Raw genomic sequence first — 21,149 nt, forward strand, 5'->3', positions numbered from 1 at the left:
TGTCTTGTGTTTTCACGGGATTTTCGGGTTATTCTGGACAAGTTGAATGCACGTTTGGCAACAGACAGGATCATTTCAAGGGGAAAAAGTCACAATACAAATATGTCGGGGTCTGCATGTTACGACTCGTAGAATCAGGTGAATGCACTTTTAATGAGAGTATTTTGCCATTGTTTGGCTCGAACACATAGGTGAATGAACCCTCGCACAAACAATGACGGAAACAGCAGAGGGTGTTGTTTTTATTCCCAATCAAACTCTTTGGTCTCCGTTCATTGGAGCATTGGTTGTGGAGGGGGCGGGGTCTGCGGCAAACGAACAGGCACCGAGCTGCAGCTCTGGATGAGAGCAGCAGAGAAATCCAGCACACATCTATCCATCCCTACACTGCTTGGTTTATCGGTAAGAACAGTTTTTATGCATTAAAAAACAACGGGTGTGGGTGTGGGTGTGATTGCGGATGTTTCTGATTGACACGGCAGCAGGGTATGACAAACGTAATTATATGTGCTTTATGATTTAAAAATAACAGCCTGCATTTGAGAATTATCGTAGATTTTTTTTATCAAGGTGTAAAATCTGTTCTGGTAGAAGAGGATTTTATAAAGGAAATTATGAAGGAGATTATTATGTCAGAATCAACATGTGTTGGGTCTTAATATAGGGGCGGATGGAGACGCACATTTGAGCCAAACATTTTTTTTAAGGCTATGGAATAAAGCCCAGCATAACGTGTGTCCACCACCCAGTTCTGTTTAATTTTGGTAGGTGGTCCTCAAAAGCAGGGTTTATTTTTGTTCTGTTGATTTGTTTTTCCCCTGGAAACTAGCTCATTGCTGTGGGATTCTTGTCCTTGAAAATAGAGGCTATAAGGCGCAGTGAGTAAGTGTGTGTGCGCGCGCGCGTGTTTGTGTGTGTGTGTGTGTGTGCGCGCGTGTGTGTTTGTGAATGAGTGAATTAACGAGGCAGCCTGTATTAGCCTGGTCCAAAAAAAAAATCCCTGTATAAGTAAATGTGTGTTCATTGAGAAACAAAAAACATGTTGTTTTAGGTCATCCATTATATAAAGACACAATACTTTTTTTTCAATCACCTGAAAGAAATATACAAAACTCAAGCTAAATTAAAGGGATGATATATGTGTGGGAGAACAGGGCAGAAATGATGAACAATAATACACAACTCAGTGTCCTCCTCATATTTTTCTCTCATTGCACATATGAGCTCTTTACCTCTGCAGCTAAGAAAATGACCTCTTAAATCCTATTTAGTCCTGTAGATATAGCTGCTCCATTTTCAGAAAAAAATAATATCCAGCTCAGTCATAATCTCAATGTATTAATCCCATAGGCATCTGAATCACTGGTTAATCTCTATTCCCAGGCTGCGTTTTCCTCACTCTGCTATACCTTTGGTGTCAGTGTATGTAGGTGCGTGGTGTTTGTGCGTGCAGTCTATTCCCAGTGAGCGCTACATTAATTGCATTTCAATAATTAAATGTCTTTCAAATCAGCCTTGCGAAACAAAACACGCAGGGAGGGGAGAAGCACTCGTGCACAGTGTGTGACTGCCGAACATAACCTTGATTTTGTGTTTGCGCGTGTGTGTGTGTGTGTGTGTGCAATAGGATTTAAATTTCACTGTCTTAAACTTAAACTTCCATATAAAAATGTCCCAAAGTGAAATGAACTACATCTGTGCTGGTGAAAATGTGATGAATACAAAAAGAAACCTCCAGAAAGAAGTCCAAACTCTCTGATGAACACCACAACTGTTGCATATAGTTACCTCACAATATTTGAAAATTGTAGGGTGGGACAATGCTGAAACTCAAACTACAAAACCCCCCAAAAGATTGTACTAATGTAATGTGCACTGTATTTTTTTAAAATTGATTTTATTTTATATACTTTATTAATCCCCGAGAGGGAAATTGTGGTTCGCACTCTGTTATTGTAGAGACATGCTTCTTACACACACAGGCCTGAACCACACACAATCACAAGCAGGACCTGTGGACATGCACTAATGGGTGTGAGTACTATGGGTGCAGCTACCAGTCCCAGTTCCATATTTTTGTCCGCATCAAGACTTGAACTGGCGACCCTCCATTTCCCAACGCACACACTGTGCAACCTCTGTAACCTTTTCTGTTTCAAGCTTTTAGTCCATTCTGTATACATCCATCTGTTGGTTGAAAGATTCACACACACACACACACACACACACACACACACACACACACACACACACACACACACACACACACACACACACACACACACACACACACACATACACACACACAGACGTTCCTAGAATTGATCTGCTGACTGATTGGTTTCATTGAAGGATGTGCTGAGTGTAGAGAAAGGGACAATGAGAGAGAGGAAGATCTTTAAGGAGGAGTGAAATGGTTGATCGTTCAAACCAATGCACTCTCATCACTCGGACCATACAGCAGCAATGAAGAGAATAAATGCCAAGGCAAATTAAAGGATGGTCCTGATAGATTCACTTTCACACCTCCATGCAAATAATTTAAGTTAGCACATAACCATCCCTCCCTCTGAAGAATGCCAACTTCTGTCTTTTACCTTCTTGGTGTATTACCTTCTGTAATTTATTTTCTGTTTTCTCTTCTAACTTAGACACACACACACACACACACACACACACACACACACACTCACTGAGATATATGTTTGCACACCATCCTCCCTCAGGACTAGTTGATAGTGACCTTTCTTGTTCTCTGGTGTCCCCCAGGTCTTTAGTGAATTTGAGAAAGCCTCCAGTCTTTTCACTCTTCCACTGACCCCATATCGGGGCTGATCCAATTACAGCTCAAAGCCCCTATGCTCCCACAGTGCTGCAGCTAACAGCGTATGTTCGTCTGTGTTTCAGTGTGTGTTTTCTGATATTAAGTGAGAAACTGTTGAGTCGTTGTTTCTTGGCAGACTCTGCGCTTATAGAGTATAGGCAAACATGTTTCCATACATTGCAGGGGGACAATGCATCTCTGGCTCAGATTCATAGCTGGAATCTGCATTAAAGCTGTTGTCATAGTTCTTTACGCTCTTTATCTTCCTCTTGTGTGCCATGTCTTACCTGCATATCTCCTTTTGATTGTTAGTTTCTGCTTGTATTTGCCTGTTTTTTAATCTTCACTTTGTCTCTCAGTCTATTGAACTCTTTATATCTTTTTATCTGTGTGTGTGTGTGTGTGTGTGTGTGTGCCTCACCCTGTGGGTGTCTCTGTTATCAGGGATTAATAAAGGGTTGTTAACCTCTGTTTGTCCTCTGTGGCGTGTACAGTGAGCATCCCGGGACTTCAGGCTGGTGTCCTAGCTTGTCATGTTATTTTCCAAATAAAGGGCGGACTGAGCTAACACACTGCAATGGGCTGCAGAAAGGAGATTTTGTCTGTCACTGGAACAGATAAAGGTTGACGGCTGGTTGACGACGGTAAGAGCAGAATAGGCACATATCACAGTTACATTGGACTCATGGATCTAGGTTTTTAATGTAAAAAAACTGTTTATGGGGAAAAGTTCATACCGGTGTTTAATATTGCAATGACAGGATTCTCTGAGAATACAAAATAATGTCAAGTTATATGGCATTACTTATATCTGCATACCGTTTCGACAACAGCCATTTGTATCAGAGCGAAGAATAATAATCTATGATACATTTTACGATCCTCTTCTGATCTGGGTAGAACCCTCTGGCTTTTAACTACAACTTTATTGATGTGGGACTTAATTTTTTACCAAGAGCAAGTACAGGTTTAATTATTAACAGCTGATAATGTTTATGAAGGCTGCATCTCAACTCCACCACTAATATCAGAGCTGCCCAGGTCACTATTTTTTTTACAGAAGGAAAAAGCTTGGGTGTAAATAATGAATTGAATCACAGCTGATGTTCATTAAGCTGTAACGGTGTCAGAGTCCTTCTATTGAGCATGCTGCCCGAGCTGAGCCACAATTGAGCCACAAGCAGCAAAATATAGCTTCACCTTTTACATAAGCACCCAATAAAAGGTGTCACCTTGGTCTACACATTTCTCACTGTGTCTGTCAACAGATATACAAGTCACACTGGATACAAAGTAGTTGTTCTGGTCCCCTGGATTATTTGTGACAAAATAAAACTTATTGTCAGATAATAATTTGCTGAAAGATATTGCATTATAACATTATAAAATGGACACACACAGATTTTTAACATTTTTATTTTATTTTACATACTTTACCCGAGGGAATTTCTGGTTTACATCAGACTAGAGACATGCTTCTCACAAATAGGACCTGTGGAAAGGGAAAATTGCGAAAGGTGGTGTAACTAAATGAGCTAAAGAACCAACTAATTTTGCATACATGTGGGCTTTTATCAACAAAATGTGCCTTTCTATAAAGAGACACAGTACTGGTAATTTAACTGCTGTTGCCTGGTTGCTGTAGTGGGTACAACTGGAGGCGTGAAGCAAAGAGGTCGACTAGATTGATGAATTGTAGCCACTTTATCAGGCACAGTAATGAAAGTCCCCACCCGCCATAAGAGTTAAGTAGTTTCTTTGTCCTAGACTGCAGCTCTGCCCACCACTGGGCTTTACGGCAGCCTCCCTGTGAAAAAGTTCTGCCACCACTCGGTACATGTATTCTACACACCAGCAAATGTGCAGTAGGTTAGGTGTCTATTTGTATATATAAAAAAAACAAAAACAGGAGAGTGAGACACTTACATAGATTTGGAGATGTGATATTAATGATGTGGGTTTGATCCCTCTTGTGCGTGTGTGTGCATGCCTGCCTGCATTTAACTCATTTCAAGTACAGAACAAAATGCAAGGAGTGGGGACAATGGCGCCTCCAAGGAAAACTTGAAAGCCATGAATGATAATCAGACTCTATTATCTCTGTTCTGCAGAGCGCTTTTAAAGTTAGACATATTCAGATTTCCCCTGCCATCTTTTGCAGGGCGTCCATTGCAGAAATGCAGACTTTTTTTTCAGGGCAAGAGATAATCATAGACATGATTTTCTGAAGTATATTCCCAGAGGCACAGGCCTGGATGATATGGGAGTTTAGCACTTTCACAGACTTCGTTAAAGTCCCGATGAGCTTCAGCAGTTTGGAAGTGTACTCAGAGCCTTTAAGTGTAGCACTGTGCTGTGATATGAGCTGAAGCGAAGGGGGAGCTACCGTTGGGGGACTTTTCTGGAGCTTCATAATGATCAGTTCAGAGGTAAGAAGAAAAGTGGGGATGTGCCTTGATTTTGAAAAAAATACATCCTCAGTGTGTGTGTGTGTGTGTATGAGGCAAAGTCAAACAGAACTGGAGCTGGTGTGAGTAGTCAGCTCAGAGAAGGGCTATGTGAGACAGAAAGTGCTGAGTCGTATGGGGAAAAAAAGGAAAGACAGTTTATCTGTCTACATGAAAGGAGGAAGATATCTTTTAAGGGGAAAAAATCTCTCTGTCAGCTTGGCAAACAAAAAATGTCGATCACTACCAGTTGCCTTGGCAACCTTCGCTTGGTGGAGTCTATGGAATTATGTTCTTCAATGTGTGTATGTACCTGTGTACGTGAACTGTCAATAAGAACGTCCATGTTTGATAAATTTCCCCCTGGTCTCCGAAGCATGTCGTCTGAAGGTGTAGGGTTTAAATGGCAGAAAGATTTGGGGAAGATGCTGTGGGTTTGGGCAACATCACGTTTTAGTTGTCTAAATGTCAACTGGCGATTAATTCTGCTCTAGAATTAGGATTACACGGACAGATTAGAGGCTGCTTTTAAAGGCCAGTAAGTTTAATTGCATGGAATTAATCATGTTGTCAGAATTAAGCCCCTGCAACTTAAACCCTGAGAGATTTCCTGACATATTCAGCTCTTTAAGTCGCAGGGGGGAATTTTATAGACAGGTTTTGGGTTTCTCCAACCAACCTGTGAGGCATGCTGGGAACCCCACCTGAGCATATTGGAGCCAACGTTTGGCTCTCAAGTGTGGGCTTCCCTTGGAGACAGTGCCATAAACTCAAGAGGTCAAAATGGTGTCACGGTTACAAGTAATAGCCAGCCACCCATGATGTTATTATCCACCCACACATGCACACTGGAACACAGACACACAGAGGAGCACTCACAATTATGCTCCACACTACTTTCCCTGGCTTAGCTGCATGGCTGCGTCTTCCCTTACAGAAAGTAGGGCTGTCTGTCTCCGAAAAGTTCAGCTCCCACAGCTCAGAAGGTCAGGAACATTACCTCCATTTACATCTCTGCCAGCTGCCCCCACCTCTCCCTCAGCCTTTCTAACTCTCTAAATCTGTCCCTCTCTCCGCAATGTCTGACTCACTGCTGACAACTGAGAGTAGGTGAAGACACGTGACTGACAGTATCTATTTTCAACACTGAAGTTCTGTGCCTATGGGATACTTTTTCAAGCTTCATTCAACTTAAAATGATAGCATCATTATAGAACCACAACTTCTATGTCTGTGTTCCTTTGAAGAGATTTTTAAAATCTGATTTTAATTTTAAAGTTCTGTTTCAGTTTAATTAAGCCCTGTTTCCACTTAGCGGTTCAGTTCGCTTCGTACAGCAAGCATTTTGGGGTGTTTCCAGAGACTAAAGTCGGAAAAGATCCCCAAATTACCAACCCGTACCAAGCTACTGTTTGTTAGGGTGCTAAGTTAATCGATCTGACCCTAAAAGATGGAGCTAAACACTGCCGTTTTTTGATTGGTCGAAGGGATCATCACTTCCTTGTGTGACAGTAGGGAACACAGCCCCGCCGTGCTTGAACACTTAGTCAATTGTTTTTTATTCTGTATTTCTCCTTGTGACACAAAGCCTTCTCTGAAACAGCTCGATTGCATTTCTGTAATAAAGAACCACATGCCAGTAACAAAGTAGATGAATTGCCTGATGTCTTCCATCGTTGGTTTTGTTTACTGTTTCGCATTTTTCTCCTTTGTTGAATTTATTAGCAGGTTAGCTGTTAACTGCTATCATGTGACGCTATTTATGTAGCTGACGTGGCTATCGGCATCTGGCTTATGGCACGGTTGGCGGTGGAAATGCAAACAGGATCAGGTTTTACCGAACCAATATCAAGACCAGGCAAAGAGATTCAAACGCACGACTCAAGGGTAAAGGCAGTTTCACAATCCGTTGATCGCAGGCAAGGTTCGGTAAACGATAATCAATCAGTCCAGGCAGAAGTATCAAAAACAGCAGGCAGAATATCGAGGTCAAAAACACACTGGGTGAGATCAGGTAGGCTAAACAGAAGAATGTTGGTAACACTGCTACAAAGAGACAAGATGAACTGGCAAGGAGTGAGGGGAAACACAGACACTATATACTGAAAGGGGGTGGAGTTAACAAGATACAGGTGAGACACATCAGGGAATCAGCAGAGTGGGAAACACTGGGGGAAGGGCATGCAGCCAACAGACCTGAAACGAGACACAGGGTAAGTATCGAAGTAAAACACAAACACAAGACATGATACATGAGGGAAACAGAAATAAACTAAACCCTTAACCCGGGGATGTGACAACCAAACCGTCCCAAGCTGCACTGATCCATACCGGAACGCTTGGTGGAAACGGGGCTGTAGAGAATACATTCGAAAATGACTTCATAGCTGCCAACTGAGACACGAAAACTGTCCGGGAACTGGGATTGGCTGTGGATCAGTGGTAGAGTCGGTCATCTCTGAACCGGAACATTAAGGGGTTTAATCCCCAGCTCCTGCAGCCACATGTCAGATGTGTCCTTGGGCAAGACATTATACTTAGAATTGTTTCTGCTGCTTCCTCAGCAGCGTGTGAATGAGCATTAATGGATTAGTTAATAATACCATAGACATTGATTAATGGACGAAGCCTGAGTGACATCACCCATCTTGTTAATACAGGGGGCTTTGGAGTCCCATAGATTGCTGTCTCCATGGAAATGCTCTCACCCTAACTTTAAGTCAACCTAACAACAGGCTCTGGAGCTGAGGTGGGTTAAAAGTCTCTTGATGAAACTTTACCTCGCACCCACCCGTCGGTCAGGTCAGCTATACAACTTATGACTAAAAATCCAAATGGATTAATTATCAAAAAATACACCTGACTTACATTGTGTGCCAGTCAAGACTCCAATTTGCTGCTTTTGGCTCTCACCTTTTTTTTTTTTCTTTTAACGGAGGGTATGTAACTCCTAGTGCTTCTTCAGCCAGCCTCAAGTGGAAAACTCACGAACTGCAGGATGCTGCACTTCCGCATAGGCTTCATTTATTTACACCGGCGGTCGTCACTTGGTGTATAACTGTCTCTGCCATCAGTGTTTGAATGGGTTTAAATTGGTCGATGTGACCTGTAGTGTAAAAGCTCTTTGGGTATTCAGAAGCTCTATACAAGCTCAAGTACATTTACAATTACTTGATGGAGCATCCTGTAGTATTAACTCTTGGCAGCAAGCCCTTTTATTACAACTTTTCTGTTCTGTCTTGGGCACTGTCCTGTGAGGTGTCTTGTAATTGTAAATTAGTTTTTTGTAAATACCTGCTTTAGGACTCCTGAGAAAATGACACCGTCCAAACTTAATATCGACAAATCTGAACTTAGACATGATCAAAAAATGTTCAGCGTGATGCTCCTTCCCACTTCACCACAGACAGACAAACCTCAATCTCGCCCACTATAATTACTCAACTCCACCCATCACAAAAAATATTCATTTTCATTATTCATTAACATAAGCAATACCAGTATCACATTTTAAATGTAATATTCCCTATTTCTAAATATTCTTATTTCTAATTGTTTTCATCACATGTTTGACTAGCATTTACTGAAATCAGTATTCATACATTTAAATGACTAAAATGGCTCCTACATTTATGGATTAGTGAGTGATTAGTGACAATAAAAAAATATATCTTGGATCTAAAAAAGTCAGAGGCTGTGACTTATTTCCATGTGAGGTAGCTCGAAAGACGAACGCCTTTCCACTTGGTAATTCAAGTGGATGTGAATCCATCTGACAGTTTGGTCAGTGCCATAGCTGTCAAAAGAAGTTTGTCAGAAGACTTATTAAGAGAGTAAAAACAAGAGGAGACCTTGACCGTCTGCTCAGAGGGATACTAAGTGGAAGTGACGGGGGCAGTGTGCGTTTCGAAAGAGAAGGGGAAATCCTACTTGAAATCTTTTCGGCTTGATACAGTGAAATATATGCAGGGCTGGTCAGCTTTGTGTGTTGTTTCACCAGGATGTATATAGCTGTCAGGCTGATGCTTACATAAAAAGACAAACACACAAAAAATGGAAAACATAACATAACATAATTTTTAAAATGACCATTCTGCTGAGTATTTTGAAAACTCATATAGTTTCAATTTTTGTAAACGTTTGGTATTCATTCATGTGTTATTGTCAGTGTTATGAAAAACAGGGGATATCTTTGGCTGCAGAAACAGAGGAATAGAATCTAGTAGTGGTAAGAAAAAAAAAAACAGGATTACCAACGGCACAATATGCAATACACAATGACAATAGTATTACAATACAGTCATTTTGCTATGATTGTTTTTTTGCAAGACGTCTCAATATCTGATTCACTTAAGAAAACAATCAGCCCAGAATCCATATACTGTATTTATTCACTGTAATTTGGTTTCAGTTTCACATCTTCTCATGCTTCTTCTCTTCACTTCTATTTTTTTTTATTTTTTGTTGTTTATTTTGGAGGGCTTTTTATGCCATTATCTTTAGAGACAGGACAGTAGATAGAGCTAGAGGTCTAGGAGAGAGAGAGAGAGTGGGAGAGTCCACATGGGGCCACTTGCGCTAACCGCTAGGCTACAGGCGCCCCCGTCTAAATTCTTTTTGCTTTCGTTCTTGTCTGTTGTCCTGTGATCTTATTTGACCACTATCAATTTCTACCTACTGCTATCAACTTCTTCTTTGGCTAATTAACTGCTGGTCAGATTGCATTCATTGATGTCATAAACACCAGTGCCAACAGGGTAAATTAAATTGCATGGAAATCTATTTAGACAATCGTATTTTTTATATTTTTCTGTATCACACTAGTCAGGAAAAGGATGTATTTCCTTATCAATATTTTGTCCCACCTGTAATAGAATCAATACTTCATTTAGTCTGCTTAAGAAATGTGTTGACAGTAAAGAGAAAAAAAAAACACAGAAAAAAACTAATCCTTTAATGGATTTAACATTAATGGGTCCCTCAGGCAGGACTGCTATATTTTGGAGAGAAAATACCTTGTCCCATGCCAGAGCACAGCAGAGGACAGGACTGTACTCAGCAGGATGGTCCACTCATTTTCTGGCTGCTGCCCATTGTTGTTGCTTTTGACAATCAGGTACATTGAGAGTGCAGTCACCTGCAGTCCCCCTCATACAGTAGCAGCCAGCAGATTCCAGCCCTGCATGGGACTGCTAATAGAATTCTCTTTTCAACCTGTATAATGACAACACAGCAGAGAGACTAACAGCAAAACAAGCGCCCATGTGATAATTCACACTCTCTCTCCCCCCCCCCCCCCCCCCCCCCCCATCTCTTTTTCCACTCACCATCTCTCTGTATATTTATACTATATATCACATATCATAATTCTGCCTTTTTTTATTTGGGTAGCAGAACAATGTTGCCTGGCAACAACAGCGCCAGAGAGATGGTGCAGTGTGTGTATATTCCTTGTATTTTTAAGCGGTAGCGGGTGGGCTCGGGAATCCGAAAAGGTATAGAAAGTAGAAAAATGATAGAGAAGACAAGATGGGTGATGATAGATGACGCAGACATGAGATGGGGGGGGAGGAGATGAGGGGGGGATGGATGGAGGAAGCGGGGTAGCAAAGGCCTCTTCTCAATCAGTCATTCTGTTCAGACAGAGAGGAAGTCGCTTGTTAACATACAAAGGCTCGCATGCAGGGAGAGAGAGAGAGAGAGAGGAAAGGCAGATTTGAAGGGAAAAGGCTGATTTGACTCTAGATGATAAGAATGGCAATAAAATATGCATGAGCTCATTTAGCTCAGAGTTGGCTGCCGTCAGCACTACATCTGTATGGTTACGGAGTATTATTTTTGTTTTGTTACATCTATCTCAGTCTGCCTCTCATTCTCATCCTCTCTTTCTGTTTTTCTGTTATCATACACAATCTATTTCTTTCTGTTTGTTTCCCTTTACGTTTCTATCTCTTCTTTGACCTTGGCCCTTCTATCTGATGTTATCAGAATCCATACGTTCTTTCTTTCTCATTTAAAAGGACACTTCAAGTGATTATTAAGTCCTCATTGTGTTTCAAGATTCTCCTCTGCTCACAAGTTTAAATTGTTTCCCGCTGTTCATAAACTCGTTCCTTTTCTCTGTTCACGGTTAAATTGGCAGAATAATTGACCAACGGAAGTTTTCTGTCTCTCTTTTTCATCGTCCTACATCCTTGCTCTCTCTCTCCTTTCATCTGTCTCCCTCCCTTCTCTACCTTTATCTCTCCCTCTCTCGCCCCTCTGCAAATCCTCTTCTCTCCACTTCTGGCTCTGTCCCTCCCCAAAACTGTTTCTGTCTTTCATCTTGTCCTCTCTCCATCCTCATCTGTTCCTTCCACACTTTTGTCCCATTTTCCATCATTTCCCATTCCTTAATCCTTTCATCAATCTTTCTATGATTTTTAAACATATTTTCGGTCTTGTGCCTCGTTCTCTCCCCACTCTCTCTTTCCCCCTTCAATCTCTTTAAATCCCTTCTCTCCCTCCTTTCTTTCATTTATTCATCCCTCTTTTCCTCAGCTATCTGTGGCCTGCGCTGCCATGTTGACCCTGGAAGTTTTGTCCCCGCTCCTCCTTCCGCTCCTCCTCCCCTCCATCCTGTTTCCACGCTACTGTTGCCGGGCGGCGGATATTCCAGAGGACACTACATCAGAGTTCTCGGTCAGACTGTACCACCAGCTGCAGGCAGTGGGGGATCAGGACAACATCATTTTCTCCCCGCTGAGTGTGGCTGTGGCCCTCGGCATGGTGGAGCTGGGAGCCAAGGGGACGTCACTGGAGGAGATCCGACAGGCGGTGGGATTCAGCCACCTCCTGCCAGGTGAGAGACACATTCACAAAGACAAGACCACCAAGAATTAATATTTAATTCAAGAGGCACTCTCAATTGTATATACATCCACAACTTGTCACAAGGAGCTCTTCTCAGCCCGGGAAATCTTTGAGTATGTTCTTTATAGCTCTGTTGACAGTTTTCTCAAAGTCTACACAATAAAACCCTGATGATGTCACCTTGATAAGACTTTTTTTTCCTCATCAAAAAGCCTGAATTACATAGACAGTCTCTTTAAGAGGGAAATAAAGAGAGGGATATTTAGAGGTAGTATCATTTTCTGACTAATCCAATCTAACCTTTGAACGCCTTGGCCTCTGCTGCTTCAACATTGACTGTCCTGTTTTTATGTTTCTCCTGTGAGTCACCTACTTCTTAGGATGGGTGATATTAAACAACTTGAGTATTTCAAATTTTTTATAAAATTATTTAAACCGTTACAGAGGAAGTGCCACTTTTTAATATTCCTACTTTTCTCTTTTTAAGGAGGAAGGTGCACACATACTGTATTTGTTTTTTCTTACTTAGAAATTCTATAGTGCTGTACCCTTAATAATTAAAAACAAACTGAAGGACCTTGAAGGATTTCTATTTCAAAATCATCAAGTATCAAATGTTTCCACAGGTCTGTCCTCCTGTTGACTCACCTCCAGTAAAAGTGTGGATTTCTCTCTCTGTCCTCCAGGCGTGGAGTTCTCTTTGCTCCAGAACCTCACCACAGCTCTATCAGATGATGACACCAACTACGTGATCCGATTTGCCAACAGCCTCTTCCTGCAGGAGGGTGTCACCTTTAACCCTGAGTTTCTGCACCTGATGAGAAAGTACTTCAGGGCTGACGTGGAAACCGTAGACTTCAGCGAATCAGCAGCCGTTGCCGAGCAGATCAACAGCTGGGTGGAAAATCATACCGAGAGTGAGTGAGAGAGGGAAGGGGGAAGAAAGACGTACTAAATAAATAAATACACATCTATTTATCTATCTCACCCCCTCCAGGTAAGATCCGTGAGCTGCTATCAGCTGAGGACTTCAGTAGCGTGACCCGCCTAACTCTGGTGAATGCAATCTACTTCAGGGGCTCCTGGAAAAACCAGTTCAGGCCAGAGAACACCAGAACCTTCTCCTTTAGCAAAGACGACGGCTCTGAGGTCCAGACGCTCATGATGTACCAACTGGGAGACTTCTACTACGGTAGGGAAGGACTGTGTGTGCGGACACGTGGAATTTCATCAAATTTTTCTGGAGGTTATTTAAAATGTGAATCTTAGATTTAAAATATTCATAATGGGAGGGTTATTCCCAGGAAAGGCTCCTTTTTGTTCTGCTCACTGAGTCTGCTGCTGCAAAGTTTTTTGCTTGCAAAAACTCTCAACGTGTATGAGATCGTAGTACACTTTAAAGGCCATTTTTATGGTGTTATTGCACTGATATGGTTACATACTGCAGATAAACTTGATTCATTCAGCCTTTGGGATCGGCTATAATATGGCAGTCTGTGTTCATTCATAAAGTTTTGTATTACAAAGGCTCTAATTCGGTGTTACGTTTTCATTCAACATGATATCCGTTGCCCTTCAAACCTTTACTTCATGAAAATAGTCTTAAAATAGTCAAATGAAACAAACAGCTTTTATTTGGAGCTGCGACTTACCCTACAATATATTTAGTCTTTACACTATTGCAATAAGCTACATTTAAATAGTTATTTTAATTACACGCTCAAAAAGCAGCTCTAGTTCATACACAGCTCAAGGGATAATATTCTATATTAAGAATCAAGGAAAAACAGCATCATGGTGGCAGAGAAAAGCAGCGTAAGGCTTGTACATCACCAGAGCTTCATATAGCATCCTTAAAGTTTGATTTGATTTTCCGCCGTTATTGTTCTGCATTCTGTAGTGATCTACGAGGCAAATTGTCACGACTCGGGCAGAAAACATGGAGGAGGACCCAAGTGCAGAAAATTAGCTAATTCAACTAAAAGGCAAAAACACAAACAAAAACCTACTTCCTAAAACAAAATCCTAACGAGAAAAAACCCTGAGCACTAAAACAAAGTAAATCCAGAGAGCAGAGAACGCTTGGAAACATCCAACTTACAGTACAGACAAAAGACAATGATCCGACAACACGAGGGAAGGAACACAGAGACTAAATAGACGAGGGGTAATCAGACACAGGTGAGACTAATAAGACAGGTGAGGACAATCAGGGTAATCAAGACAGGAGGGAAACACAGAAAGACAGGAAACAAGAAAACTGAAGACCAGAACTACAACTTAAAACAGGGAACACTAAAGACTGAACTAAGAAACATGAATGCACAAGTAAAACAGGCAACACTATTAAAGACAACATAGAAGGACACAAGGAAACAAAGTATCTCGGAAAAACAACACGAGGGAACATATGAAACAGAACTCAGAAATACAACATACACAAAACCAAACCGTGACACAAACATGCAACAAACAGTTTTCATGTCTGGAAAGTCATCATGAACTGTTTTTATCAGTATATCTTTACTGTACCTTTTTGCACTTTATGTGTTATATATCTGTGTATTAGGTACTTTGAGAACATCGTGAGGTGCTAGCCTGTGTTTACCTAGTCCTAAAGGCTGTTTTATAATGCTGCTACATCTTAGTGATTCCAGTCTGTCTTTTCTCCTCGTCATTTGACGAACTGCCAAAGACACAAAAACAGATTCTAACTGCACTGCTGCTAAAATGGACGCATCGAGTTATTTTGGTGCAGTCTTAGTGTTTGCAGTGAGATGGCACCGTTTCATACACCTACGTTCACACGGTGCACACATACTCATCCTCACACACGCAGGATCGAGGAAATCTGTGAATGTGTGATCCGCTGTGTGTGTAATGAGCATAATGAGTGTTTGTGTGTTCAGGTCCCTGAAGGGAAGGCTTTTTTTCTTTTTGAAACACAATCATATTGGTTAAAGTAAGATGTTCAGTGGAGCCCTGCCTGCCTTTCTCTGGGATGAAACGAGGGATGAAAAGTCTTTTTGTACTAATTTTCCCTTTTAAGCAGCTTCAAACGAAAAACCATGTGCAAAGATTGGGCGTTGTTAATTGCCCCATAATCAACATGTTTCACGGAAAAAAGTCAGTGAGATAACCTTGCATGTAGACGTGAAATCTAGTTGGACTTGTTTTGTGTACAGAAGGATTATTACATAATTCATTATCATTATTACGGTATGCTGAGGAATAAATTATAATATTAAATTCTGCATCACTTAATTCAAGTTAACTGTTGTTGTCGTCCTGTTAAGGATTATTATCTTTTTTTAATTACATATAGAGAGGAAGTCATTTAAAGCTCCACCTGAAGGCTCTAACGTATCACTTCTAAGCCCCTGTTAGAGTAACTCTAAGAAGATATTAGCTCTTTCTTCCTTTTCTTCTCCCGCTACTGGGATTTATTTCTTTCCTGAAAAGATTTGTGTGCAAACTCACTCTTAACACGGAATCCTTTCCTGCTTTTTGTTGAGATTTCCGCACAGCCTTTTCAGCACGACAGGAATACAAACAAGTACGCCTGTAATACCTTTTACACATCACGTGTGACTTAAGTCATTTAAGTAAAGCACCAGTTGATTTTAATGAGTCAATCAATAAAAGGACCACGTACCTTGCAATACATTCAATCTATCGGCTTTAACAGTCTTACAATTGTGTAGGTTTAGCCTCACAAATCCATTACTGCAGGCACCAATTCATGTGTTTTCGTACCTTTAATGTTTGCATTTTTTTCCTGATGTCCTCCTGGTCAGGCGAGTTCAGCGATGGCTCACAGGAAGCAGGCGGCGTGTACCAGGTGTTGGAGATGCCTTATGAGGGAGAGGACATGTCCATGATGATCGTTCTTCCCCGGCAGGAGGTACCACTAGCATCCCTGGAGCTCATCATCAAAGCACAGCTGCTGGAGGAATGGGCTAACAATGTCAAACGGCAGAAAGTGGAGGTCTACCTACCGAGGTGAGAGAAGACATACACATGTACTCACAAATTCATTCTTGTATACTAGCAAGTCGTTCCAGAAGTACCAGAAGTTGTTCTGCATTCCCAGTTGACCTAACATGCCTTTGCTGCTAGATAAAAACTTAATTGGCTCTACATCTTGGATTTCTGTTCAATGCTTATATTAACCAGACTCCAAAGCAAACAGAGAACGTCCCCTGTGTAAGTTGTAGTTTTATTAAGTAGGTGGAAAGATCTCTAACAGCATTGATGCTTCTTTTTTTTTTTTTAATTGCACCCTGACGTCCTTGTATGATTTACTTATTCCTGTAAGTAAGAAACTGCTCTTCATAAAATTGATTTTTAATTCTAAGGGTGCAAACATTGCAGGTGCAAGAATAAATAATATACCTTGCCTTTAGTTAGTTGTAAATATAAAATACAACCACACAGCGTTGAGCCCTTAAATGTTAAAATCTTCTTTTGAAATAAGGGTGGCATAACGTTGTATTCATGTTTTAAATATCTTAGCTTCTGCAACATCTCCAAAGGTAACAATAATAATAGTTTTATGTTGCAGCACAGCAAGTTAACTAAAAATGATTGACTCTGGTAATAGCAGTAGCTCAGTCTGTAGGGACGAGTGATGGGAACCAAAGTGTCACTGGTTCAAGTCCCAGTTGCAGAGTTGGTCTGGTTGCTGGAGAGGCTCCAGGTGGGTACTTGTGAGAGGTGCAGTAAGACACTGAACCTCCAACAGCTCTGGTGTTTTCTCTGTGTCGCAGACCCATTCTGACATCTCTCCGCTAATGCATGTCCACAGGTCCTGTTAGTGTGGTAATGTTTGTAATTAGGGCCTACGTGTTTGAGAAGCATGTCTTTCAATAACAGTCATACGGACAACTGTAAAAAACAGAATTTCTCCTTTGGGATTTGTAGTGTATGTATTTTTTTTCATGACTTATTATCAAAAATGTGATTGGTATTGTCAGATTCAAAGTGGAACAGAAGGTTGACCTGAGGAGCACACTACAGGAGCTAGGAATAAAGAACATCTTCACCAATGATGCTGATCTGTCTGCCATGACAGGTAACTTGAAACCCACCACAGCCAAAACAAACAAAGAAAGACAAATGGTCCAGAATGCTGACATTAGGTGCTCAGTTTAGTATTTCTGCTCCTTAGCTGCAGTAAAGTAGCCTCCAGTACTTTCTAAGGTAACCAAGGTAACTGGCACAGAGTGGGCAGGTCAGAGCTGTCACATCATAAGGCAAAAATAGATCCAGAGAGAAAGACAGATAGAGAGATTCAGCAGAGTAAGAACGATTGAGACGTGAATAAGTTATGATGATATGCATTAAAGAAAAAAAATGGTAATTCACTTTGTGAGTAGCTAAAATGCTCCCTACTTCATTACTTTAAATCTACCAAAATATCGTAGCACACCTTTTTAAACCAATTTGATGACCAGGTCCAAAACAGCTTATTCTGACTCGTCATTTGAAGGAACTGTTATTGTAAATCAGCTGATTGTACTGGGCTTTTAGTTGTAAGGCACACATTATATCCACAAGCAATGCCTTACTGTGGATAGATAAGGTAAGATAGAGTTTTAAAAGGATTCCATCAAATTATCAGGACTTTCCTGTATGATGGGACCTTGTAATCTGGTTTCTTATGTGATTTTATTTAATTATGAGAACCCTCTGTACTCTAAGCTTGAAAAGTTTCACTTCTGCACAGACTAATTCTAATATTAAAGTCCACATCGCACCCTCTTCACATCTCAGACTGACTGATCCCTATTGTATAGACAGGGTGATCATTTGTGTGATTTTATGTGTTTGGCAGATGGTAAAGACCTGTTCATCGGGAAGGCCGTGCAGAAGGCTTACCTGGAGGTGACTGAGGAGGGGGCAGAGGGAGCTGTCGGGTCAGGTAGACTTTTTCTTTTATTCTTCTCTAAAAAATATTTACGATACATATAAAAAAAAAAAAATTCTTTGCATGAATGGGTCACCATGGAAAACTCACTTCATCAGTCACTGCCCAACCCCGTTGAAAGTAAATGTTGTGTCTGCTCTCTCTCTTTTATAGGAATGATTGCCCTGACCAGGACCCTGGTGCTGTACCCTCAGGTCATGGCTGATCACCCATTCTTCTTTGTCATTAGAAACCGAAGGACAGGTATGTATATCTGTGAATATATCTGAACATACCACTATATGTAATGTTTTTAGGGTGTTTTTATCTGACTTTGCATTGTACATGCCCCCACTCCACAGGGTCCATCATCTTCATGGGCAGGGTCATGACCCCTGAAGTCATTGAGCCCAACGACCACGACTTTGACTCCATGTAATAATGGTGTGAGGTCACCCAATCTCAGCCAATCAGATCCAGACATCATAAACGCTGCCTATCTTACTATTGCCATCTTCAGCTGTGTTTTATACTCTTGAAAAAAAGACATAAAATAAATACTATACAATATATTATATATTGAAATATGACATATGAAATATAATGTGACTGTGTTTTGATACTGTAAGCTTTAATCTCTTGGACAGAAATGCAGAAAAGGGGAAGATGTACATATTCTCGAGTTAAGAATGGTTTGTATATGAGTGAAAAGAACACATGAAATGTAATCCACGCACAACCCCTTTAAGTTTAGCGGCTTCGTACTCACCTGCTACCAAACACGATGCACAAAATAATTTTCTCTCTATTTCTAAAAAAGTCTACTGTTTCTTACTCCAGATGCAGTATGCACACACTGTAATTTTCACACCTTAAAAATATCTGTAACTTAGACATTATGTTATATACATATATGCTCAATATTTATTGCAGAATACACGTGCAAACATTTTCTTTAAATAAAATGAATCTTAGTAACATATCTTCTATATCTACAGAAAATATTATAGTTGTTTTTTTACACTATAGGCACATCTGCTGATGAACTATTATGCCTTATCCCATCTGATTGGTTGGTTAAGCCAAAGCTGGGCATCTCACAGGTGAGCAGAGAGACTGCGTAACTATAGCAGGTTGCTATAGAAACAAAAAGGGGCAAGATGTGCTATACTGTTTTGGATGTATATACAGGGAAAAACAGTAACACCAGCTGTATTCAGTCTTTACAAAATAAAATCATGAATGTGTTCCCATTATGAGCTTGTGTCCTTGTCTTTGAGAAGAGGTCATTGTACAGTAAGTGCAGTGTTTTCAAGGACGTTGCAGCTTAGACAGGCCATCCATGGCATTTAGGATGTTTTTAAAACATGCATCAAGGGTTTGCTAAAGAAAAGTCCATTATATTTTCAGCCACTGTATGGAATAGACTTTAAATCATTATCTGTTGCACTCTGGCTAAGGACAGATGTTGGCTTTCAACCAAAATCCGGTTTTCAGGGAATACAGTGTCCTGCCAAGGCTTTTTGGATTAGTTTCAGACCTGCGACATTACCTAGCTACACACACATACACACACGCACTCACAAAAACACAAGAAACAGATCTTATGTGCCTTGCAAGGGTATACGGTGATGTGGGAAGAATGAGGCCTGCATATGGATTCAGATATGTATCCCTTAAAAAGAACTTACTGTGTGTGACATATTTAACCTACATTTAATTTTACTCCCTCTATTAAAGAGACAATCTGCCCTGGTCTATCACATATATAAAGTTATTGTTTATTTCACATGTTTTATGCCTAAAGCTGAGTATGTATTCACAATCTAAATATACTGATATTGAATAAAAAAGGGTCCCTTATAAATTAATTGAATCGCTAATATATAGCTAACATTCACTGCTGTCTGCATGGCACTGAAAAGGTAATCATGAAATTAAAAAAATAAAACATTTACTATGTTTTCCCAGGCAGATGTTTCCTGCCATTGCATGTTATCCTCACCTTTTCTTACCTGGAGTATACGTTTCTGGAACAAGAATTATCTATGACAGGACACGTAAACAATATTTTCAGACAGTTAAATTGACTTAAAGCATTAAATAGCAAAGGCAAATGATAATCTGGTCTTTAAATAACTGGCACAAGCAATAGATGTGCTAAAAACTAGCTCTGTGCAATGTTGAGCACATCATTTTATCAGTCCCCTTCAGTGCCAAGGGTTTTCATTTACCTTTATGAAAATGTAATAGCTTTTTCATCTCTTCAGTGTGCACAGTGTGCTTCAGCGCTGCAATATCTTAAACACAACAAGCTGCGTTGTTGAAGAATGACAGCCCATGGGTGTAAGAAGTTATAATCTAAATTACTTTCACCAGCTGGTGTGATAGCTGAGCCTTCTGTCTTCATTGTGTGCTCTGAAAATCTAAAACCCTATCCTGCCTCCTGCCAGTGACAACATTCAGAGAGACTGAAACACCAGAGAAGCTGTCGATCAATCTCTCTGTGTGACAAGTAATGCTTAAGCATCTAGGAAACTATCCAGAGGTGGACAGTAAAATAACAAGGGGCCGTGATCACTGTTGGGGTATATCAGATATCTCAAGACCTAAAAGAAGGCTGTAACTGTTTCTTTATGTGTTACATTAACACTAACTGGACTTTAATTATTTTTTTTTTCATGCACCTTTTCTAATTTGTGTGTTTTTTTTATTTGACACTTGCTTCTTATATTTCATTTTATTTATAGGCTCCTTGTTATTTTAGCCTTATTTCCCGTGTGCACTGTTTTTTGCACCAATACACCAAGACAAATTCCTTGTAAATGTAAATGTACTTGGCAATAAAAAACGATTCTGATTCTGAAGTTACAGGAATATAACTGTATACATTTAGTGTAACTCTAAAATGTACTGGCTGAAGCATTCAAATATTAATAATTTACAAATATAATACTCAAAAAACCCTGTCTGTTCTAATACTCATAAACAACAACAACATTAGCACAAACAAAAAGGAATGACAACAATAATAATACTGCTTCTGCTAGGCTTATAATAATAATAACCATGATGGGTTTTTTAATTGGGCTGTCACAAATTTATAAAAAAATAAAAT

The 21,149-nt window shown here is 40.3% G+C and overlaps 1 protein-coding gene across 2 annotated transcripts; it reads left to right on the plus strand.

Annotated features, from left to right (window-relative positions):
* Nucleotides 1–304: 304 nt before the first annotated feature.
* Nucleotides 305–19,287, plus strand: serpini1 (serpin peptidase inhibitor, clade I (neuroserpin), member 1). Of its 2 annotated transcripts, none has more exons than XM_079354460.1 (9): nucleotides 305–402; nucleotides 11,812–12,112; nucleotides 12,810–13,040; nucleotides 13,121–13,315; nucleotides 15,921–16,125; nucleotides 17,100–17,197; nucleotides 17,960–18,046; nucleotides 18,206–18,295; nucleotides 18,394–19,287. In XM_079354460.1, the coding sequence occupies exons 1-9, from the start codon at nucleotides 343–345 to the stop codon at nucleotides 18,468–18,470; spliced, it is 1,344 nt and encodes a 447-aa protein (XP_079210586.1). In that variant the 5' UTR covers nucleotides 305–342; the 3' UTR covers nucleotides 18,471–19,287. The 2 variants fall into 2 exon arrangements, with proteins under 2 accessions (XP_079210586.1, XP_079210587.1); XM_079354461.1 differs by lacking the exon at nucleotides 305–402 and adding an exon at nucleotides 7,463–7,484.
* The last annotated feature ends 1,862 nt before the right edge of the window (nucleotides 19,288–21,149 follow it).

The sequence above is a fragment of the Symphodus melops genome, assembly GCF_947650265.1.
Source record: "Symphodus melops genome assembly, chromosome: 10".
Lineage (NCBI taxonomy): Eukaryota > Metazoa > Chordata > Actinopteri > Labriformes > Labridae > Symphodus > Symphodus melops.

What these genes read in the sequence shown, in the direction of transcription:
- serpini1 (XM_079354460.1), top strand. Translation starts at nt 343, where the DNA reads ATGAGAGCAGCAGAGAAATCCAGCACACATCTATCCATCCCTACACTG. An exon ending in CTACACTGCTTGGTTTATCG is followed by an intron (nt 403 to 11,811) that starts GTAAGAACAGTT and finishes TCTTTTCCTCAG; the next exon opens with CTATCTGTGGCCTGCGCTGC. An exon ending in GTGGAGGTCTACCTACCGAG is followed by an intron (nt 16,126 to 17,099) that starts GTGAGAGAAGAC and finishes TGGTATTGTCAG; the next exon opens with ATTCAAAGTGGAACAGAAGG.